Raw genomic sequence first — 25,136 nt, 5'->3', positions numbered from 1 at the left:
TAATGATAACGTTTAGAGTGAACAATCAATTCCAGTGTTTTATTGGCTTCTTTAATTATTGAGACATAGAATGGACGATAATATGCAAGTAATTAAATTAAATTTCAATTAATCATTCTAAATGTAGTCATGCAAGTAAGTAATGCGCTATTTTTTACGAATGGTAATAATTCTGTAAAATAACAAGAACAAGTTTTCAGAAATAGGAAGTAGGAAAGCATTACTAATTTAAATTGAAAACAAAATAATAATTATAACTAAATTCACACTCAATTCTAGATCGTTCGATTAAGAAATAGAAAAAAACTTGCGGAGATTCTTCAAATTAGTACCGTGAACTTACCTGACCATCTGTGAAGGCCAACAAATAGCAGCAGCTCAGCAGCCAAATTAGAACTGGCCACTTTAGCCAATTGTGTGTGAACATCTCGAAGCCGTTGCTTGCCTTCTGACAATTTTTTACCAGAAAGGCGTTGATTTACAAAAAGTTCTCAATTTAGCGGCGCAAATGTGGAATTTAGAATCTTTGTTGCCCCCTTACAATTGCTCGTAAATAATATTTGTGGTCAACTGCAAGAAAATATTATAAAAACATTGCATTACAAGTGGAAAAAATATATTTTTTAATGTATAGAAAAATTTAAAATTCTAAAAAAAATTTAGGCCGCCCGAGCAGGGACTTGAACCCTGGACCCTTGGATTAAAAGTCCAATGCTCTACCGACTGAGCTACCCGGGCACATATTTTCACTTTGCTCAATGCATTACATCACAGTAGAACAACGACGCTGTGACATCAGAACAACGCTTGCCTTCGTTTTGCTTCGTCATTCGTTTGTTATTTTAAGCGACTTTGGCGCGCCAGAACAGCAGACAGAACATAGTAGCGCGCAGGCAAGCAAACAAATACCCCTCACTGCTCAAACAGTTTTTGTGTGATTACACGAGAACACATGGAGAATCGATTTTATGTACATGCGAACTGGCGCTACAACAACCACTGACTGTGTAAAAATAATCAATAACAGCCTTGCAATTCTAATATAGATACGTAGATACATATCGTCACTTAAAATGCAAAATTGCTTAACATCACTTTTCATAAGTTTACAGCCGAAGGAAAAGCGATATAATAAAAACCATTCATATTGAAAAAAAAATTAGTTTTGGTTATGAAATGGTTATATATCGGTTATATATTGGTTATATCTGACCGCGAAAACTGAAAATTATATGCTACATATAAGTAATATGACATAATGAAACGTAAGCAATAAAAAACTCAATTTCGATTTTCTAATGTTACGTTGTTCTTCATTTCAGGTGCTAGAAGCCCTATTACTTAGTCAAAAAACGAAAGTTTGTATGCCAAGAATATATCGAGCATGGTATTTTCTATTGAATAACAGGAGAAACTGAAGAAAGACAAAAGTTATATTGCCAGTAACTGGAATTGCAAACTGTACTAGTTATTTTTTGATATATATTGAACTAGTATTAGGTTGGTATTTGAAATATTGTATGCTTGCATGGAGAAGAGAGTGTTGGTAGATGAGCTGAAACCCAGATTCATAATAGTTGTGAAGTAATCTATAACTGGTTGATTTCACTGCAGGGATATTTCAGCAATATAACGAATAAATTTTTGGTGGAAAGTCTTCACAGCATAAAAATCGTTTTCTCTGCTGGCAATTTCGCTTATTTTTCATCATACATACAATATAGAAACCACTCACATAAAAATATAATAAAACGTTGAGTTTTGGTTATAAAATGGTTATATATTGGTTATTATAGTTAACAGCGACTTTTCGATTTTTTTTTTTGATGATACGCTGCTTTATAAATATTTGAATAAGAGAGCATATAACCGCGACAACCACAAATCCGTGGTCTTACGCCAAGACTGGTTCATATTCGTGTGTAAGTTGTTCATATTTATTCTAAATTCATTTCTTTGTGTTCTGTTAATTCGCCAATTAATATAATTTGACACATGAGATAGTGGTTAATTACTTGATAATTCAATCTACATTTTATGGAACAAGTGCTTAGATTTGTGCTATTAAACCAGCTAAAAGACTTGTCTCAATTTTATTTCTGTTTTTGTTTTTTTTTTCACAGCGGAAGGCTGTCGGACTATTTCGGGATTCACTTTTGTATGCAATAAACTTTTTCGTGCATTTTTATAACGAATTAATTGTGCATAATCACGGCGATTAAAAAGTTATTGAGTTTGGAATCAAAAGAGCGGTACATAAAATATAAAATAAAGTTTGTCTTTGGCACAGCAAACCGCTTGCAATGCAAAAAAAATTATTCAATTATCATTTAAAAAATTGTTAAATTAAACTTGTATCGTTAGCTTTTGTGATTGAGGGAAGATTACGGTTGCACGATAAGGTTTTAAGTACTTACTATTAATGGTATAGTGGGGAAAATAAAAGAAGAGAAATAATATAGATAGGTTTGTATTGAGTATAAGTTATTTTGCATCAGAAATCAAAGAACTGATTGAGGAATACTGTGGGAAGAATATTTATTAAGTTTAACATTGCAATGAGATACTAAATCACATTACAGAAGACAGCTAAATGCCATTTAAACTTGTTAGATGGGTTTTTCAAATAGTCTCAATTCAATTTCACAGAAGCTAGAGTAGTCTTCACAAATAAAAAAAAGTTATCCACACAAGAACTTAATTTTAATCTGTCGGGAGCTCCCAATCAACTCTTGTTTCAGACTGCCAGACCATTGTAGTGCCTTTCAAGTTAAAGTGCCACCATTAGGGTAGCAGCAGAGGTATGTAATTCTAGATAGTGTGTTTCTTTAAGGTAGGTTTGCTTTCACTCCGTAGACAGAGCTGCTATTTAGGCTAACAGTGAGCTCAAAGCTGGTCAATTACTACCATATTAAACTTCTTCATATTAAACTTATGAGGTGTTCCCTTGTCTTCGTGCACGTGGCCCACTGAATCTATGGACATTAGTCAGTAACCAGCCCTTTTGAGTTTGCAAAAACTTTCTAATCCAGAATGGAACGTGTAAGATCCATGGAACTACCAGCTTTTAGCAAGGTTCACATGTCAAGATTTTGGAAGATAATTTGCATTAGGAAGATAAGGTGGAAACACCTAGACACTTTCTCCTCTATTATCCGGCGTTCGCCAAACTTAGGTTGAAGCAACTTGGTCATCATACTTTCTACGAACCCGGCGAATTGGCTGGAGTAGATATTAGCCGGCTCTATAAATTTGGAGCTTTCTCTGGGCGCTTTGTAGAAATGCAACGTTATTGTTCCATACCTAGAAGTTCTGAGACAAATGTTTCTAGCTTTCCAAGTGGAATTATCGGTGGCCTCATGAAAAATTAGCTGACTTATCTTAACTAACCTGACCTATGACAGCTATTTATTGTAGTGATCCGATATTGACGATTTCGACAAATGAACAGCTTCTGGAGGAAAAATGGACGAGTGCAAATTTTCATATCGATATTTTAGAACTGAGGGCTAATTCGGAGCTGGACAGACAAGGCTAAATCAACTCAGCTCGTCTAGCTGATCACTTATTAGACTTCATAGGATCTCTGATGTTTCCTTTTGCGTGTTAAAAACCCCGTGCCAACTTAATATACTAATAACTATATAACTGTTATTGAAAGAATTAAATTTGCAGGTTTTTGTTGACAGAAGAATGAAGCCATTTCATACGGCGACATTGACGAATTAAGAGGAAGACCTTTACAACGTTGGAGAGATCAGGTGGGGAAGGACCGGGCTGCACTTGGTATCTCGAACTGGCGCGATGTTGTACATAAACTCGGCTATAACCGTATAAGCGGTGTCTACGAAAATAAAAAAGAAATAAGATTTTTGTTGACATAAACGTACTAGCAAATTTTCAAAGAAATAGCTACCTGTGGAAAATGAGAAATGCCAAAAAGTAGTGGAACTAAGCTAAGCGGATACACAGAAGACAGATTTTGTATGAGTATTCCGTAATATACTCCACTCTTTACAAAGTTGTCCGATGCGGAGCTCCTAACATGTCATCGAAAGATTTTGAAGAAATATAGCTAAAAATTAATTTCGAATTTAGACATTTGAACCCTCAAAACCCTATTAAATTTGGTGGCATCTTAATATGTGGAAATCCCAGGCAGATAAGCACATGCCACTAATTGTCTGTCCAGCAGCGCATGTACGCCATACGTGGATTGCGTTTCGTCAAGATTGACGAATCGTCCATTGTGCTGGCGTTAAGCAGCGGACCTGTTGACATACAAAATGTGCATATTTGGCAAGCTTTACTCAAAAATCTCGTCGCAATGCGGCGCTGACTCGTGCGTATGCGCAAATGCGGCAAAGCAGACAAATTATTGATCAAAATTAGTAAGCATTAATATCCAATGCATTAAAACCAAAATAACAAAAACAACAAAATAAAAATAAATGTAAAAAAATAAAAATAATTATGATTGAGATGACGCGATTAAAATGAAGTGGCCACGCTTGTCTGCCGACGCGCCCTCGAGCTTACAGACTAGCTCGTCTTGGATGCGCAAGCCAGCGAGGAAGTTTCGGCAACGCTTTGTAGCCGGCGGCGTAACGGATTGGTCAAGAGGCCATGACGGAAGATGTGGTTCGCTTGCAAACAACATAGGCGAGAACCAAGTCACTGTTGTAATAACTGGAATTTTCGGTTAAGCTGACATAGCGGCAAGGCAAAGGTATTAGCAGCTTTGAATATTTTAATATTAGCGGTGGGTGGAATTTTTAATAAACAGTGCAGTTATGAGTCGATTTATATATTTTTTATGCGTTTAGTGGTAATTAAGAAATATTTGTTGTTGGGTATAAATTCTAATTTTTACTGCCGTGATTTCCTTCAGTTGTCTGCATATTTTGTATAAATATTTTTTGGCTTGCAATTCTCGTGCCATAAATAATTGTTTAGCTCGAGGCCATCAAGGAAGACTGCAGCCAATTCTTGTGGGTTTTACCACATTTAAACACTTTGCTAAAATACGCTAAATTTAATTGCTTCCGAATGTGGGAAAATGTTGTCATCTTCAGGCAAGCATCACACATGAGCGTAGCCAATGCTTGATAATTTTATCTAGCAACACACATACATACATATATTTGCAATTAAAAACTAATTTTTAATAAAGTTTTGTCACATACAATACATCTTCAGTTCTTTTATGTATGTATGTGTGTGCAAATGCTAACTTGCGGTTGTCTGCAAAAAGAAAAACCAAAAACATCTTTTATTGCTTGCTTTCTTTGCTATTTTGTGTTTGTTGTTTTTGTATCAAACACAAAAATATTTAATATGGGAATATTCGCGTGTTTATTTGGAAACTAAACCCTACACAAACTTATAATTATTATTATTTAGCAGAGCTTTGGACACTTTTGCATAATGAAGTCTTTGTTTACGCAATTTGTTGTTGCCTTATGAATTTATAGCCGAAAATAAAATGTTACCTTAGAAATTATGACTTGTGCTTGTGAAGGCAAAACACAACTTGTTTCTGGTATTTATGGACATTATAAATAAGTAAAGTTTGTAGGAAGTTTTTGCAAGTCACAAGTCTTAACGAAGATAAGATACTCGTATTATGCCGCTACATATTGTTGTAGAAAGCATACGTTTCGCCGGAAATGCTAATCACAAGTTTATCAGTACACCTTGCTGCCAATCAGCAGAGAAAAAGTGGAATTGTTTTAATCCCCTCCAAACTGTTTACGCACTTGTTGGTTTAAGTAAGCCAAGCAAGCGAAAAAAAAGAAAAAGTAATTTAAATTATCTACACACAAACACGAAAACATTTGAAGTCGTTTTCAGCGCATTTAATTTGCAAATTAAAATTATTTAAATTATCGAAACCCGTTCTTGGCACATAAACTAGATTTTTAATTTAAATCTTTACTTCTCAATGCTTTCCACTGCCAAGCAGGCAATGCAAGAGCCACAGCCGTGATTCTTGTTTACACTTCCATTTGTAGCGTCGTGTTTTATGCGCAAATATCGAAATTAAATTGCATTAAAATGTTTGAAATAGCACATAATCCATGGCTAAGTGTAAATCAACTTGTAATAAGAGCGTTGCGCTGCAGTGCTGAGTAATTTATGTAAAAAATAATATTCAATTAAAAATAGATGTGTGAAAAGACGTGTAAATTATGGTCAATTAAGTGTTTGTAATATTATTTTGAAAGCAAATTAGAGCCACTGCTTGCGCTGTAAAACGTTTTAAGTATCGCCACGTAATTTTAGTTAGCAATTAAATCGATTTTTAATAGCTTAAGTCTATGTACAAAGACCCAAACGACGCGGTAAACGATTTCACATGATTTTTCGCGCTACAAATTTATATTTACTAAGAAGAAATGCAAATGAATTAAGCGTGTTATTGTGGGAAGGTCTGCAGAAACATTTCTCACCAGCTACTCTTGCATTTTTTGTAATAATTGTGCTCTCCTTTGAAGTGGTTACTGCACTGATACTTCACTGAGTTCTCAATAAACCAGGTTAAATAACTTTTCAAAGCTAGAGAAAATAACAAAAATTAATGGAAAAATAATTTACATGCAATTTGAGGTCAGGAAGAGAAATGAAATAGGGGGTCTGAATTTTTAAGATTTAAAATTGTTTTAACTCAATTTACGACAAAGCTACGAGTCCTGCCCACAAAAATTTATAGAATAAACTTATAGGCAATAAAAAGATCTAAATTTTCTTTTCAGGTAACCGCAAAATTTATATCAAAATTTATGTAAATATACAAGTTTTTTTTCTAATTTGGTATTTTACAACAAATTCAAAAAAAAAAATCTGTAACAGAATATAAAGCCAACCAACCTTTTTAATGCCACACAACGTAATTTTTGGACTTATATTATAAAATATTTATTTTTTCAACTTAATTTAACTCAATATCGGAAAACAAGCATACTTTTCAATCAAAAATTCTCATATCAATATATCAGATTTAAAAAAAAAATTGCTAAGATATTTCATCCGTTGAAATTTCCACGTTCTGCTGGTATAAAGCCATACAACGCTATGGTAACTTTTCTCAGGAAATACAAAAACCGAAACATTAACCGATTCAAAGCTGTCCGCCTGACTGTCGGTACATACGCGCACTAGCCCTTTAGTTTTTGAGACATTGATACGAAATTTTGATCTTTTTCGGCCCAAAAAGTTGCTCAATCGTCAAAGCTGTTTATATTGCAAAGCAAAGCAAAATTCGTAAATTTTTTTTCACAATTCCGGCTTTTTTCGACTGATGTTCTCAAGCAAACGCCACAATACGGCCAAATAGAACTCCATGTTGACCGTCTGTCTTTCCGGAACAAATTCATGATTCACCAAACCAAACGAATATCGAAAAAAACAATGAGCATCACCTTGATTTTTGAGCAGCTTTACCATGGGTTTTTTGGTTTTGGCTCGTTTTTATCCCTCCATTCCGATGATTGTTGACTTGTTGGCATGTCAAACTCATAAACCCATATCTCACCGGCGGTTATAATGCTCGCCATGGATATGGGATCGGAATTCGCGCGATCAATCATGTTCAAAGGGACCTGTTTACGGTACTCTTTTAGAAAAATATTCAGCTTCATCGGCACGAGTCGAGCAAGAACGCGTTTCATACCCAAAATATCCACAAAAGGCATTCAAACAGAATCGCGAGAAATGTCGAACTCTCTTGACATCTCTCTGAAACTTACCCGATGATTTTCAAGCACAATATCCTTCACTTTCTTAATATTTTGATTTGTTGATGACGTCGACGGTCCTCCAGAACAAGGCATGTCTTCAACGATCTCTTGACCGTCCTTGAAAGCTTTGCAGCTCCCGCAGGCTTGTGTTTTGAATAAAACTGAATCATTTCGCATACAAAAGTTAGTTAGAAAAACAAAATTTGAGACAACTTCTATGTTCGATATCATCCATTGTAAAAATCGCAAAGTACTTCTGAGGTGAACCGACTTAAGTATCTACTTTTAATATGCAGGTTGATAGATCGCGCCCTTTGTCACCTATGGTCCGACAACTTTTAAAAAATAAGGTTTTTTACAATATCATTAATCCGAAGAATTTAATTACAATTTCCGGGTGCTCTTTTGTCGCAATGTATTTCGTTTTTAAATAAATATTGTTTTGACAGTCAATTTGCCAGCAAACATAATAACCAAACTAATTGGTAGTGATTATCGGAAAGCTCGCAATTTCGCGCTTCGAATTTTTCACTAAGCGCGAATTTCTATAAAACTCCCACAACAAGAGTCAAGTCGAACAAAAAAGTGGAAATAAGTGGTCCCATAATGCTCGTCCATGCACAACTCAAGTCATCAATCAATGAAGTGAAATATATTACATAATATAACGGTACCATGACCAACTTTTACTACGTTGATGAGCTTCCGTTTATTAGCAGTACACACCCACACTAATAGGTGCTAATAAGTTTGTATGTGTGTGTAATTACATGAATATGTAACAATGTAAACAAAAAGCGTCCATTACTTGGCATAAATATTACAAAATATATGTATACACGTGTGCATGCCGTTTAATTATTGAATATTATTATATTACTAACATATTTTACACAGCAGCAACTAACTGTACTAAGTACATGCATGTAAGTTAATAAGATCGCACATGTTTACGCTTACACGAGCTTTGAGCGCTGAATGGGGTCTTAAGTTTATGCAATGTTATACAAATATATATATGTTAGTTGTACATAAGTATATGAATAAATTTAAAGCATTCAATTAGCTTTGAAAGCGTGACTTAGCATTGCATTGAATTGTAAACCAATTACAACACAGTTTCAAGAATATTTACGCTGTACTGTTATAATATTCAAACAATAATATTGAAATTAATTTTATAGGAAAAATTAATTGATTTTCATTAAGTAAAGTTTTAACCTTTTTATCCATTTAAAACTTGCCCATTGCATTGATATGGCGTCGACGACGGATGAGGGCTAGAAAGCGTGTACAAGCCTGGGAATTTTAAAACGATGAACAAACTGGTTCATCCGGTTAATTAACTAAAATCAAATCACCATTCTTCTTCTTTTTCTTTACTGCGGTAGAGACCGCTTACGGCGTTAAAGCCGAGTCAACAACAATGCGGCAGTCTTTTCTTCTTTTCGTAAAGTGGCGTCAATTCGAGATACCAACTGCAGCCAAGTTCTTCTCCATCTGGTATTTCCAATGGAGTGGCGCTCTTGCTCTTCCTCTGCTCTTCCCGGCGGGTACTGCGTCGAATACTTTCTGAGCTGGACCGTTTTCACGTTGAACTACGTCAATGTCGTCGTAAATCTTACAGCTCATCGTTCCATCGAATGCGATATTAGCCGTTGCCAAAGGATCATAAATCTTCAGCAGAACCTTTCTCTCGAAGACTCGTAGCGCCGACTCGTCAGAGGTTGTCAGCCTCCATGACTGTGCACCATATAGCTTGACGGGGATGAGGAGTAACTTGTAGAGTTTGGTCTTTGTTTATCGAGAGAGGACTTTACTTCTCAATTGTCTACTCAGTTCGAACTAGCACCTGTTGGCAAGAGTTATTCCGCGTTGGATTTCGAGGTTTACATTGTTGTTGGTGTTATTACTGGTTCCAAGATAGACGAAATTATCTACGAGTTCGAAGTTGTGCCTGTTAACAGTGACATGGGAGCCAAGTCACGAGTGCTGCGACTGTTTGCTTGATGACAAGAGATATTTCGTCTTGCGCTCGCACACAACCAGATCCATTTGCTCCGCTTCCGTATCCAGTCTGGAGAAAGCAGAACTAGCAGCGCGGTTGTTGTGGCCAATGATATAAATGTCATCGACGAACGCTTGCGTTGTACACTGTTGTAAAAATTTGTACCTTCTCTATTCGGATCTGCAGCTCGATTTATTTTCCCAGAAGCAGATTGAAGAAGTCACACGAAAGGAAGTCGCCATGACTGAGAACTCGTTTTGTATCGAATGGCTCAAAGAGGTCCTTCCGGATCCTGGTGGAGCTTTAGGTTAGTTGTTGATTTTCCAGGCTTAAAGTCACACTGATAAGCTCCATTCAGTTTGCTGACGGTGGGCTTTATGCCTCATATGCGATATTTAGAAGACTTATCCCACGGTAGTTGGCGCAGATTGTGGGATTTCCCTTTTTGTTTTTGGAAACCTACCTACCCCTTAATCACCATGGCAAAATGATGTATGTATGACTTACATCTAACTACACTAATAGCTAAATGGTAAATTAAGTATGTATGAAATAAGCGATTTTTAATTACAACTCGGTTAAAGTGGCTGCCATTTTATCGCCACATCTGGATCAGTGGTAATAACATTAACCTCTGCTGCGGTGCTTAGCCAGCGACTACTTAATATATGCAAATCTGACAAGGTCGTTCGCGGTGAAGCATTATCACTTAGGCCAACAAGGGTGAACTCTTAATATCGGCTCACTTCTGGACATCTGCCATACTAATACGTTTTTATATGTGAATACGCTTTTAATTATTCACGCTTGTTTGTAACTTTTGTATCTCGCGGTTCGTTTGCATAGTCAGCTCGGACGCTATGAGCAAATATCGTTTGCTTCTCAACAAATGTGAGCATAATTAATCATTTCAAACATAAACGCGAACAAAAAAAACAACAGAATCGAACATTATCTATCAGCAAGCCGTAGAAGCACACGAAATGGCAATCGGGCAATCTCTCCAGCGGCATGCGGCACTGTCGCGCACACTAATTGTTGCTGTTGTCGCTTACAATATTGGCTAACACTGAGCTGATAGCTTCTTGCAATGGCTTCCAGTGCGTGGCGCAGCAGCTGACGACGTCACCTCGTGTGACCCTCACACACGTCAAACGTCTGTCGGCAGCGCCAATCGCCGGGTACATGGGCAATCGCAGGCCACCAGTGGCCACCGAACCAGCGACAGCTATTGGCTACGTGGCCTTGCCCAAAAGTGACTGCAAACGACGCAACTTTCGCGACTTCTCGCTGACTGCATCTGTCATCGCATTTGCAGTGTCGGGCGCATCAAATCGCTGCTGCGTAGCTTTGTGCGTATTTAAATCAAATTAAGGCGTAGGCAACGGCTACACCAACGCAACAGCGGGGGGTGCAAAGAACAGCAGCGCCGTATTTAACGTCCAAAAGGATGACAAGGCCAACGAGATGATCAAGCGATTCGACAATGATGGCAATGCAACGTAAAAATGCTCGTTTAGGCTTTAATTGCTTTTGATGTTCTCAAAGCCTCTTAAAAGTTGTGAGTTATGATTTAACAGAGACTGGACGCCTTTGGTGCATTTCATTTACACATATGTATATGTATGTGTGCTTAATTTCGAATAAATGTTCTGCTTTGCATTGGTCAATTGGATTGCGTAAATGCAATAAAGATCTTGCTGTTTTTGTTTTCAAATTTGCGTATAATTTTATTGGAAATTAGTAACAAATTTTTTAAGTTTCAATTTTTTTGCGACAGGTCAGTGAAACATATAAGGTTATGTACGAATGCTTTTCAGTCGTCTGCTAAATTCATATGTATATATATTTACAAGTGATTTTTTCTCAAAAAAGCTGCTTAGAACCGCCGATATCGGACTACAATTGGAAACAAATTGACCTCTCAAAATTTAGGCTTTATATAGAAAACTTTTTTATTTAAGAAGATATCGTCACGAAATTCGGCACAGATTTTTACTCAAAGCAAAGCTCTAGTTTACGCATATAGGTTTTTGGAAAGAACAACTATGGCACATAGCTACCACGCAAACTAACCGATCAAAATCAAATCTTTGTATGGAAAACTTTTTAATTTGACAAATTGTTTTCACGAAATTTGTTGTGGACTATTATCTAAAGTAGCCCTATGGTTTTTGAAGAAATTTTTTTGAACGGACTATCATAACATATAGCTGCCATACAAACTGAACGTTCAAAATCAAGTTTTCTATGGAAAACTTTTTTATTTGAAGAGATATCTTCACGAAAGTTGGTACAGATTATTATCTAAATAAGCGATGCAACTTCCAAACATATTATTCAGATCGGACAACTATAGCGTATAGCTGTCATACAAAGTGATCCATCAAAATCGAGTTTTTGCATAAAAAACTTTTTTATTCGATAAAATATCTGCAGGAAATTTGTAACAGATTGTTGTTCAAGGCGACGTTACAATTTCCAAAGAATTTATACTGATCCGACCACTTTATCATGTAGCTCCCATACAAGTGGACCGAGCAAAATCAAGAAAACAATCTCCATAAAATATATTTTTTCATTATCAAGTTACTTTAATCCGTCATACGCTGCTTTGAAGTTTTAAATTTCAGTAATGGCAATATATGTATATAGATATATGTATAACTTACAGCTAACTACACTAATAAGTTAACTCACGAACGGAAACGGAAGTAATCCCATTAGTGCAACCAATTGAATACACTAACCGCTTGTTACATATTCACGTATACATACTTGTGTATATGTGTGAGTAAACAAGGGTTAGACATCAACTTACTATATATATGTATGTATGCATTAGCACATAGTCACATTAGCACAAGTGTACACAGTTATACTCATCTTAAATGCCAAGCGCACGCATGTGTTAGCGCAACAGCGCTGGGGGACTGTTTAAATTATCATTGACACATCGCTGTGTATGTATGTGTCTCGCAAGTTAAAAAATGCTAAAAGAAGATTGTAGATTTTCCAATTTTGAAAACGTTATTGTATGCAATTTTAACACCTTGAAGTCCGCCAGAACTGGTTGCTTTGGCTAATAAATAATTTACACGTTAAGATAAAATTGCAAAATTTGAAATCTGAGCACAAGTTATTATCACTCCATCTGACAGCACAATTTGGTGCTCAAATATACATATATGTATTTACTCAGCTGTAGATATTTAAAAATACCAAAATTCCTAACTAAATGTGACATGTGAGAAGTAAATTATTGGCATTGCATTTACGGTAAAATATGAAAAAAAAATTTATTTATATTGGGTAGTCGAAAAAATCTTTTCGTATTTTGTCAATAGTTGTCGTTGCAGTCGTATACGAGTATCTCAAATGCTACTAACAGCATTGTGTCATTGCATATAGTGTTTGAAAGGTGAGACTTGAAGCTTCATTTAACTTCATTTTAGGGGAAGTTAAAAAAAAGTTACAACTGTCCAAGAATGAGTGAAAATATTGAAGAAATTCGCTATTAACTATTGAATTTAAAAGTTCGTATTGGTACGACGCACTTATTGGACCTATCCTTCAATGATATAGCTTCGCCAACAAGTCGAATAAAAACCGATCTTCCACTCCATTCGTATTGTCATCCACTGAAGGCTATTAATTCCGCTCAATTACCGTTCAATCGACAGCCAAAGTCAACTATTTAGCCAACAATCGACACAAAACTCTACAAGTGGTTAAAGTGCATTGGAAATTGATGCCTCACTGGAAGAATAGCTTTATAGAGGAACACAACCGCATTGACGGTTGTAAGGTTTGTGGCGCAAAGGCTGCAAAATGCAGCTATCAAAGCGCAGCAGAGTACGTTTCAATGAAGCTACACTTAAACACTAAATTGGCGCGGAAAATCACCACCAACAACAAATGACAGCGATTTAGGCCTCTTAGAGCCAAACACTTATATTAACACCACACAAAGCAGGCTGAAGGTTTCAATTGGTTCACTCGCTTTTCGCTTTGCTTTCGGCTGTGGCAATTGCTGGCACTTGGGGTCAAATGCCAGACTTTTGCGGTCTGAAGATGTTAGCGGATGCAAGCGCTGTTAAACGTGCAACAATTGGTCTGAAAATGCAAGCAGCACTTGGAGCGGCTGCTTGGCGCATTTGTCAGACACGCTCAATCTGTTTACCCGAAATAATTGGCTAAAAGGGAAATGGTTTTGCTTTTGGATTTGGATTGAATGCCGCAATCAGACGAGTCAATAAATTAAAGCGTTCACTTTGAATTAAAGGCGAACAGGCGATGACAATGACAAAGCCGCGCTGACTATTGCACTCACTCGCCAGGCAGCGTTCATAAAACTGCACCGAAACGTATATAAGAAATAAAGTGGTAAGCTTTGCTAGTTAACTGTACTTGTGCAGTGGCAGCAGCGGTTGGTTGGTGAAAATCTGATTACATCACCGCCGCCACTAGCGGTATGCTCATTAATTGCTTAGTGAAATTACGGTAAATCTCTACCATAGATTGTTTGTTGGCCCACAGTGGGGCGCAAGCAACAAAAATGTGGGCGCTATTAATTAGCGGGATTAACTAATTCGCAGAAGACACTTATATTTCTGCACCTCTAAGCTGACCAGCTGATGTTGCGCTTACTAGTAGTTCCGTTAGGTGCTGGCTCTGCATTACGCGTCCAATTGTGTGCTGACAATCATCTTGGCGGTTTGTGAAATTCGGCCGCACCCTGCATTTGTGGGATGTCAATGCGCTGGCCATTGCTAGCAAAGTCTGCATTTTCATAACTGTCAAGTGCTGTAAGTCTTTGCATGAGTTTATTCGGTCATTTGCATATTAATGCGGTGATATTTCAAACAAGTTTGCTGCTTAAGTCTTCTGTTCTCAAGCTCTCAAGCAGCAATGTGTGTAATATGTTCCGGTATGGTTTGTTGCTATTACATTGAAATATAACTAAAAGAGCTGCAAAACATGAGAAACTGTTTAAAAATAATACGTGCAATTATTCCGTTTTGATTATCATTTTGATATTGCAAAATGAGCAGTTTGGCTATAAGCGTCAAACTAGCTTTATATTGGAAAGTCGAAAAAGTCTTTTCGTATTTTGTCAATAGATGTCGTTGCAATCGTATATCTCCAGTGCTACTAATTACATTGTGTTTTACCCTATATGAATGGAAAGGTGAGATTTTAAGCTTCATTTATCCAAAAAAAAATTCGGCAAAGTAGAAAAAAAGTTATAGTTATTCAAACATGAGTGAAAATAATGAAAAATTCGCTATATATTGAAATTTTTGTATAAAAAAGGGAAGAATGACACGCAAGCCAACAATGAAATTTGTAAAGTTTACGGAGGCGATGCAGTATCGGTTCGTGTAGCACAGCAGTGGTTTGCTCGCTTCCGTTCTGGAAAAATCGAAATTTCGAAAGTTGGTTGGAAAAAAACTCTGAAAAATTATTCACCACAATGCATAAACATTTGTCTATATTATTATATTAGAATACAGAGGACTGTGAGTATTTTTCTGGACAGCAAAGCTCGTTATAATATCATCCTTAATTTTTTGTGTTTGCATTTGTGTTTAGTGTTTATTTCATTCACAAAAAATTATTCTTCTGATAAAAAATTTTTAGTTTGATTTTTTGCGAGGCGCTGTAATTTAAACTCCAATCGATTTTTTGCGGTTTTCTTAGTAAAATACCGTAAAATGATATGAGTCAAAATGCCATAGCATTGGCTGCCAATTTGTCCATTTTTTGTGCTTTGTATGATCATTTAGAAGGGTCTCATTAAAGAATAAGTGAAGGTTAAGAAGATTGTGGAATTGCATTTGCTTGGAAAAAATCTAAAAAAAATAATAATAATAAAATTTTCAAACAGAAAAAATCTTAAAAGCAGTCGAATAATCAATATAACAAGAAAAACCTTTAACATTGTCTGCACCGCAGTTGTAATATACTTCACAAGTGCATTCTTTATAGCATAAAAGGATGAAAAAATATTTTCATCTTAACTTCATGCGGTCAGTTTGTATGACAGCTATAGTGATCTGATGTGAGCAATTTCTTTGGAGATTGTAGCGTTGCATTGGATAATATAGATTACGTTATGATTATGTCGAATCTCAAAATAATTTCTTGACAAATAAATAAGTTTTCCATACCAGGACTTGATTTTGATATGACAGTTTGTATGGAAGCTCTATGCTATAGTTATCCGATCTGAACAATTTATTTGGAGATTACAGCTTTGTCATGGATAATATTTCATGAAGAATTTCATGAAGATATCTTATCAAATAAAAAAGTTTTCCATACAAGGACTTGTTTTTGATATGTCAGTTTGTATGACGGCTATATGCTATAGTGTTCCGAACTGAACAATTTCTTCGAAGATTGTAGCGTTGCTTTGAATAATAATACATGCCAAATATCATGAAGATATCTCTTCAACTAAAAAAGTTTTGGATTCAAAGACTTGCTTTTGATTGGTCAGTTTGTATGGCAGCTATACACTATAGTAATCTGATATCAGCGTTTCCAACAAATTGCAATTCCTTTGAGAAGAAAAGCACGTGTACAAAATTTCAGATTGATATCTTCAAAACAAAAGGATTGGTTTCAATATATAAAAGCGGCTGGACGAGCAGATAGACATTTCCAAATCGACTCAGCTCGTGGCGCTTATCATTCATGTATACACTTTATAAGGTCTTCGAGGTTTTCTGCTGTCTGCTACAAACTACTTACATGGCAAATTTAATACATACTGTTCGTGGTGTAAAAACAACACTTATTAAACAAAATTTATAAATTAGCAAACAATATAATCCACATTCTGTAATCAATCTGCCTGTATGTTCCGTTTGCTTTAGACCACGTATTATATGAACATTTCATTATGACTCAACGCTTATATTTGATTTTATGGAAACTAGGTTAATAGTTTAACAGTTCAATTCCCGCGTTTAAAAAGCAACAAAATTTGCATGAGTAATGATACATATAATAACTTTACTATAACAAATCTTAAATATACTCACACACCCAACTCACACGTCTGTCCCGCTTAAACTTAAATTAATGCTTTAATGAAAAGCAGCGCAAAAACAACGAAAAAAATACTGAAGAAGCAGCACGAAGCCACAATTGCGACTATTTGCAAACCAATGACTTTCGCTTTTTTACTCACATAAATCACATGAGTACATACATATGTATGTAGCTCGCTTTTGTATACGCTATTCTGCTCGTGTTCGTTTTGTGCTGATTTTTTCGAAGATTTTTCGATTTTTCCCGCACCTTGTTTTGGTTTATTGACCTTTCACACTCGTGCGCAGGGCTTTGAAGAGCTGAGAACAATAGATATGTAACACCAGCGGCAGTTATGAAACACACAGAAGACAAAATGAATTACCCTTTTGTATAAATACTTTATTGATCTTTAATAATTTATTTTTTTTTTGCAAATACACAGTCTAACTCGAGGTGTAGGGATTATGTCGTAATGCTGCAAATGAGCTTTCGTTTTTACAAAATTTAATTGACCAAAAATTTACAACGCCTTTTTCACTACTGTACACAAATATTAATGTTCGCTTGCAACAAATGAAGTGGGGCGAGTCGTCTTGACGCCCCACTCGCCACTTGCATTGATCGCCGCTCAGGTGAAAAGCTGCTGGATGCCCCATTCATCACGTCTCTGCGAACTCATTACACTTACATAATTAATCTGTTTTGAATGTTTCTATGATTATTTAGTAATTAATTTCCAACTGCTTACATGTGCGTCCCGGAAGCGATTAAATATCAATTATGCTGCCAGCAGCGGGCTCATATGCATGTATATACACATATTTGTATATTTTTCAAAAGCAGCGAGTAGTGATTGTGGGAGTAAATGGTAATCGTGAGTGTAGCATTGCATGAATGTTATGTAATTCTTCTTAAAATTGGATAGTCGAAAAAGTATTTTCGTATTTCTAATCAAATTATTATTATTTTTTTATACTCGTATTTATAGTAATAAATAAATAAACGACGATTTTGGTCGACCATTTTTTACCGTTTTTCCGCTAAAGACATTATTCCATCAGTGTTCAGCTTTCATCAATGTAAATCGAAATTTCGAAATTTTCAGAACGGAGCGAACTATTGTTGTGCTACACGAACTAGTACAGTATCGTCTCCGTAATCTTCACAAATTTCATTGGTGGCTTGCGTGGCATTCTTCCTTTTTGTATACAAAAATTTCAAAATATAGCGAATTTCTTCATTATTTTTACACATTTTTGAACAGCTGTTACCTTTTTTCAACTTTACCGAATTAAATTTTTAAGTTTAAAAAAATTATTTTTGGTTAAATGAAGCTTAAAATCTCAGATTTCCAACTCTATATGGTACTATGACACAATGTGATTGGTAGCATTGGGGGTATACGACTGCAACGACATGGTATTGACAAAATACGAAAATACTTTTTCGACTACTCAATACTTTGCAGTTTTGTCGAGTGAAATTAATACATGATTGGGTATAGTGATTTAATTTCCAGAGATTTTCTCTTTAATAGTTTTTAATACATATAATTTTAATATTCTGCATTCAACACAGGCTTAAAGACTGACGAATCATTATTATTATTATTATTATTATTATTATTATTATCAAAATACTTTCCAAAAAGCATTTGTGAAACCAACCGCCATCCATAAATCGAATTAATTGTACAATTATGCAAAATCTCACAAACAAATAATGTTTTCATTTACTTCAACACTTTCAAAAGCTTAATTTTTGCGAGCATTGTTACGATCCCAAATAAATGTCGCTCGTAAAAATGTCACTCACTTCTGTGCTGGGAAAGTATTAAAATATTAAACTCAAGTTACTCAAACTCTGTTTGTCAAAGAATTGAAAATGTTGTTATAAAAATCTGAAGGAAGTGCCAAACAAAGTAATTTAGCGTGTAATGACAAATTTGTTGCTCGAATATTATAAAATTGATTATATGTATGTATGTATGCACGTATGGTGTATTTCTTTAAATGTTTGCATTTGTTATTAAGTTTAAACTAATAAAGGGAAGCGCTCGCAGTGAAGTTTTTATTATTATGAAATAAGTTTAGTGATACTTATATTTTGTGTGATGTGAGGTAACTATGGGAAAGTGGAAAACAATATTTTTAAGACCGTTACTGAATGTGTGGAATAATGAATGTGTACAGATGTATACAAATCAGAGACAGAAAATAATAGCTATACATAATTTTTTAATAAAAAAAAATCATTATGAAGGAACTGTTGGATAAACATTTATAATTTTGTAGTAGGTTTTTTTTTTTGATGATTACACACTAAAATTTTTTATTTGTCTCCTTACAAAAATATCGTTATATATTGATTTTAATTTTTTTATATAATATAATATAAATAAAATACATATGTATATATTGAAAAATAATTATTAAAATTGATTTTTTGCCCATTTCCTCTTAACTGTTATGGACCCGTATTCAAATACTTTCCCGAAATAATCACTTTTATGCCGAAACTTGTTTTATTGTTAAGTCTTTTAAGTTTTCTGAAACTTTTAAGCTTACATTTGTTTGTGGGAACGAACTTTGAAAAATAAATTCACAAGAAGCGTAGTGTAATTCAACATATATCCATGATTTTCCAGATAGGCTACAGAATTCGCATCGCTTCCATGCCATACAGGCCATATCAGCATTGAATATTTAAACGATGGGAATATCGAAAAAAAATGTTTTAACGAGCCTAGACTTCAAAAACCTCTGATCAAAATTGACCCGGACTGGTTCATTTTAACAGAAACAAATCGAATCGATAACAAAAATTCCTTTTTATGTTCGTCTACAACTCTTTAAGTTCGTATGAAAGTTATTAATATGTCAATGCGTCAATGTTCATGTTGCGAAGAATTTGTCAGGCGATTCTTACAGTGGAAGAAATTTAACAACAAATTTGCAGGCAATTTTCTGTGTTTCAATAAAATCACGACTATGAATTCTATAAATATTCTGCACTGAATGTTTGACCAAAATTACGTCGAGTAGAGGTTGCAAAAAAAACGGAGCTGTCGTCTGTATTAGGGTTGGTAAAAAACGAATATATTTTCTTAATACTCTGAAAATTTGATTTATAAATTTTTTGGTTTTCTACTTTTCTATAAAGAATAATTCCCATGAACAATGTCCCAATGGTCGCTTTTTTCATAAGCCTAAGCGTTTAAAAGATATTAACGGCTGATTATTTCATTATGTCGTTCATATTTTTTAGGTTAAGTTAAGCATTACCGAGATATTCATCGTCAAACATTAAAACTTATCTTACTACTGTTGGCACAAAATAGAAAGACTTTTTAATTTAAATTTCACGCAATAACCCATTCGTCGAAATATTGTTTCCTTGATTAGTATGACTGTCAATAACATTTGCGCCGACAGTCACAGCAAAATAATCATTGTTGTTTAGTATGCGCTTGTATTCTGAAGTGGATTCGGCGATTTTAACGATAAGTAAAAATATTCAATAAAGTTCCATTAAATTTTGTGTGCGGAATCAGATTTCTTGTGCCGAAATGCTTATAATATTGGCAAGGTCTTTGGTGCTAATAGTTTGTCGCGAGCAAGTGTTCTTGATATGTACAAGTTATTCGGAGAGGGTCGAGAACCCTTTGACGACGAACTTTGCCCAGGACGGCCAACAAATTCAACTGGCGATCAACATCTCATTAAAATAAAGGAATTGGTTCTTGAGAATCAACGATTAACAGTCAAAGATCTTACTGGCATCTCTATAATATACGAAGGATCAGTGAGAACCAGTTTGAAAGATATTTTGGGTTTAAGAAAAGTTAAAGCACGATTGGTTCTAAAATCACTAAATTTTTTCGAAAAAAAAGCATCGCATGAACGTTTGTGAAACCATACTTTCCGACCACCAGGACGTCGTGAAACGTATTATTACTGACGATAAGCTTTGGATCTATGCTTACAACCTTGAAATAGACGATCAATCGACAGAATATCGTGGTAAAGGTAGGTCGAAGCGAAAAAAACTTAGTCAAAGCGGGTCAAAAATAAAGATTGTGTTGACATTTTTCCTCGATTAACGAGATGTGGTGAACATCGAATTCGTTTCGAACGACCAAATTGTCAAATAGGAGTACTGTTTGAGTATTATGCCTCGTATGGGCGAAGCTATTCGTAAAAAGAAGACCAGAATTATGGGCCAACAACTCTTGTCTTTTTCACCACGTCAATGTAATATGAGTTTTTCGCTAAATTTTCAACTGACATCGTACCGCAACCACTGTAGCACTTAGTACCGTGTGACTTCTGGCTATTCAGCAAACCCAAACGACCGCTCCGGGGAAACTGTTGTGAGTCAACTGAGGACATTAAACGTAAATCCCATAGAACACTATTCTGGAAATTGACTGTAACAACTTTTTCAAAAATTGTAAAAAACGTTGGCAGAAGTCTATCGAGGCCAAGGTATATAACTTTGTGAGGGACGACATAGATTTTGAAGTATAAATTCAGAGCTTCAATGAGTTTAATGAATAAAGTCTGAGCATTTTTTTCTCATGGCAGTTTTTTTAAGTCATAAATCATATATAATAATATGCTTGGTGAGATTTTCTTAAAAGTATAAGAATTTATTTTTCAGTATAAGAAGAGAAAAAAGATTATTTTTTGTTGACCCACTCTATTCTATATTCATCAAACGGATCACTACTGATAACCAAGCAGGGATTATGAATATGACGTCAAAATTGTCCAACAATTTAGCGAGGTGCGCTCCATTGACCGAAACCTAGAAAAACAAAGTTCACAACCCAATTTCCAGAATTGGATTAACGTTGGCATTCTAGCCTATTATTAAGGCAATAATAAAAATTTGTATTTAAAATTGTTAAAGTTAAGTATTTTTGTCAAAATTTGTTGGAATTGGTCTTCAAATTGTGATCAGTGATTTTTACCAATATTTAGAGAATTAATTGCTAATATTGAAGCCTATCTCGAATGTCTGCTATAGTCAGTGCATTGCCCTCATGGCCAATAATTGTGCATAAAGAAATTTAAGTTTTATAAAACATGCGTTTTCTACAAAATGATGTGAACTCTTAGCTCTTAGATTTCAGATTAAAATTAAGAGATTTTATAACACTACTATAGAAAATAAAATTCAAAATTAAAAAAAAAAAAACTAAAAATAATGCATTAAAATATATATAAATACTTAAAAGAATCACTTGAGATCAAGAAAAAATTCTGCAAAAATAAATAAAAAAATTATTTATAATTAATTTCGAACTTACCGCGAACGTCTAGAAATATTCCACAATTTATATTAAAATATTTCTGCTTGCAAATGATAACTCCACTCAGTAACTATTGTAAGATGTACAGAAAAAATATTTATATTTAAATTTTTATCAATTAAGTATTTTTTTTTCACAACAACACTTGAGAATTTTGCGCGCGCGAAAGAACACCGCGTCACTTTGTTTTTGATTGGACCATTGTTCGTGGAAGCTCGTGTGTTAGAGACTCTTTCTGGTAGATATTTCGCAAAGGGGAGTGCAAAGAATCATGTGACTCACTACACACCAACTCACAAACAAATATGCATTGTTTTAGGACACAATGACTATGATAAAGGCACTAGTGGCTGTGGGTAAAAATTTAAGATGAAAGAAGTTATAAAAACTGGCAACGAAAATTACAGCAAGGAGGACTTGAAAGCAGATAAATTTAAAAGTTTTTCGCAAATAGAAGAGCTTACTTTGAAAATTTGTTTTTTTTTACTTATGTGTCAGCCACTTCTTGTCTAAAATATTTTGGGGCGTTCACTCGATTACTAAAGCGCAGCGCCACAACTTTTGCAAATTTGTCTATTACAACTTATGAAGAGAAAACTGAAGTTATTAGCAAAGCGAAAAAATAAATAAATTCTCAGAGACAAATATGGTCTTGTGACTAGCAGCGCTTGGCTTGGTTGCTTCTTCGCCGCTCTTGTTGTTGCGCCGCGTGAAGCGTTTAAAGTGCAAAAGATCACAGCCAGCGAGTGCCGAGTTGGCCGCATACACTCAGCCAGTTTTATTTGCCGCGAATGCAACGCGAAAAGTGCACTACAAATACAACAACGACAATAAAGTTAACAACAAGCCGACGACGCCGGGAGCAACTCGAGCGCCAAGCTTTGAAGATGCGATCACTCGTACGAATGAGGAGCGTTCTTGTCTGCCAATTTACTTGCCCGCCAGACAGACGAAATCTGTTGCAGCACTATTGCTGTGCGTTATTGTTGTTGTTGTCGCAATGCTGTTTTAATTTCGTTTTGCGTTGTGTTGTGGGCGCCGCGAACATTATTGCCAAGGAAAACTTGTTAGCATTTGCACAAAAATGCGATTTTTCATTTTAACCATTTCCATTTTGGGGCAACGCCATCACACTTGCACACACACACATACACCCCAGCGTCCAATGGCTCAGCACAATTCTGCGGCACGTCAGGTTGCGTGACACAGTGTGACTGGCGCGGCGGTAGGGCGATGAAAGCCCTCGTGACTAGGTCACTAGGGTATCTACACGAAATACTAAAATGCCACAAAAGGCAGTTACTTCTCAGCGCTAAGATAAGTTAAATTTAAAATTGCCAATAATTCTTTATTAAAGTATAATCGCATTCTTAGTAACACAAACACTTTTTAGCACAGGCTAAATGGCTGAAGGAAAAGGCTGAAGAATTAATAGTTTTTAGTTTATACAAAAAAATATCTGGCCCGTTTATATTTCGGCATAAAAATTTGTGTTATTTACTTTGTGAGTAGACGCGAGCCGCAGTTATTGGAAGCGCACAACCGTTCGTTTCGAGCTTTTGACAAGAACTGAAATTTCATTCATGCACATTTGGGCATAAAAATCCACAAGACGCCGCCGCATCACAAGCACTCAGCACACAAACACACACACGTAAGCCAGTTGCCAGCAGTAGGTCAGCAGGCAGAGCAAGATGTTCAAGCAGATGCCGCTGGTATGAGTCTTGGCATGTGCGCAACAAAGTGGAAAGCAGTTAAGCACAGGCGCTCCGAGCGGCAGAGATGAACAAGAGTTGCGCAGCAGCGGCAGAGTAACAAAGCAGATCGCAAGCCAGCAACATTACAGCTTCAGCAAGCAAGTAGCCACAGTAGCAATTGTTGCAGCCAACAAGCAACAAAGTCAGTATTGCTGCTGTGCATAGCTCTGCCATTGCGCGAATGCGAAAAACAAGCGCTTGCGCAGTTGATAGTGTGCGTGTGTGCGCGATGAGCTGAGAAAGTCCCTCAAAAGTTGAATTGTTGCTAGAGAGCTATCGGTGTGTGTGTGTGTGGGCGCGAGAGTTATGAGTTTGCAAATGTTCTTTTTTTCTGGAGACTTAAGCCGGTTGAAGAGCGCTTTGCTTTATTAGCTTGCTGTGATACGACAGTAAGGCGAGGTTTGTTGCTTAAGTCTTTCGTTTGCTGGGCGCACATTAATTCTTGTCAGAGATATGGAATTATGTGAGTATTAAAAAAAGTTCTAAAAAAGTTATAGCACAACAAAAACAAAGTTAGAGAGAATTTTTTTCAAATTTGTTTAGAACTCTCTCAATTTTTGATTTTAAACAAAGTTGCAGCTTCCATTTGTTGCTTTACCATTACTTACTTAAGTAGCAATTGTTTAGCCATCAGTGTGGATTTGTATAAGCATGTATATATATACTCACTAATATGCATAATATGCGAAATCTATCAAATAAGTGCCTATCTCATCGCCTATAAACATTCAGCTCGCCAGCAACATGTTGCCACAATAAATTAATGTTTATATACAACTAAGCAGCTGTTGCGACTTCAGCAGCCTAAATAGGCTGGTGACATTACCTTTCCCAACAACTGTCTTTTTATGCGAGTCATTTGTAAAACAACAACAACAATAACAAGAAGAGTGAAGTGTGCTCTTCACCTTCGCTGGCGATTAGACGCTCTCGATTTCATGTTGATGGTACATTTGGTGCGAACAGGCGCAAAGCGATGCGAAAAAATTAAATAAAATACAAGAAATAATGCGAAAATTACTAGTAGCAATACGGTGGAGGTGTGCGCAGATACTTGCGTGTGTATGTGTGTATATTAATTGCGTTGCGTTGCTTAGCTTACAAATCAGCCATAATTTTTATGTATTTATTTTTTTGCGCTTGCCACAGGGCAACAATTACAAACAAAAGGTGTTTCATTACTTGAGTATGTTATTTTTGCGGTTGACGTTTGCCGATTTGCAGGCATTTACACATACGTAGTTTCGATTTGGACGTGCGTTTAAGCAGCT

At 35.6% G+C, this 25,136-nt stretch overlaps 1 protein-coding gene and 1 non-coding gene across 3 annotated transcripts in view; both read right to left on the bottom strand.

Annotated features, from left to right (window-relative positions):
- Window positions 1-23,736, bottom strand: part of LOC105231653 (mucin-5AC) — a 47,428-nt gene extending 23,692 nt beyond the window's left edge. Inside the window, exons 1-3 of one of the 2 annotated variants that reach the window (XM_049448581.1) lie at window positions 23,610-23,736; window positions 22,106-22,458; window positions 344-570 (exon numbers count right to left, since the gene is read on the bottom strand). In XM_049448581.1, the coding sequence (XP_049304538.1) occupies window positions 344-427 (84 nt within the window). In that variant the 5' untranslated portion in view covers window positions 428-570; window positions 22,106-22,458; window positions 23,610-23,736. The remainder of the gene's footprint in view (window positions 1-343; window positions 571-22,105; window positions 22,459-23,609) is intronic. The other variant, XM_011213072.3, reaches the window with a different exon arrangement.
- Window positions 666-738, bottom strand: Trnak-uuu (transfer RNA lysine (anticodon UUU)). The gene has a single exon. It is a non-coding gene; the product is annotated as a tRNA-Lys (tRNA).
- Window positions 23,737-25,136: the final 1,400 nt, after the last annotated feature.

The sequence above is a fragment of the Bactrocera dorsalis genome, chromosome 2 (assembly GCF_023373825.1).
Source record: "Bactrocera dorsalis isolate Fly_Bdor chromosome 2, ASM2337382v1, whole genome shotgun sequence".
NCBI lineage: Eukaryota > Metazoa > Arthropoda > Insecta > Diptera > Tephritidae > Bactrocera > Bactrocera dorsalis.
Note: the sequence above shows the minus strand (reverse complement) of the source record. Positions and strands in the feature narration are given on the sequence as shown.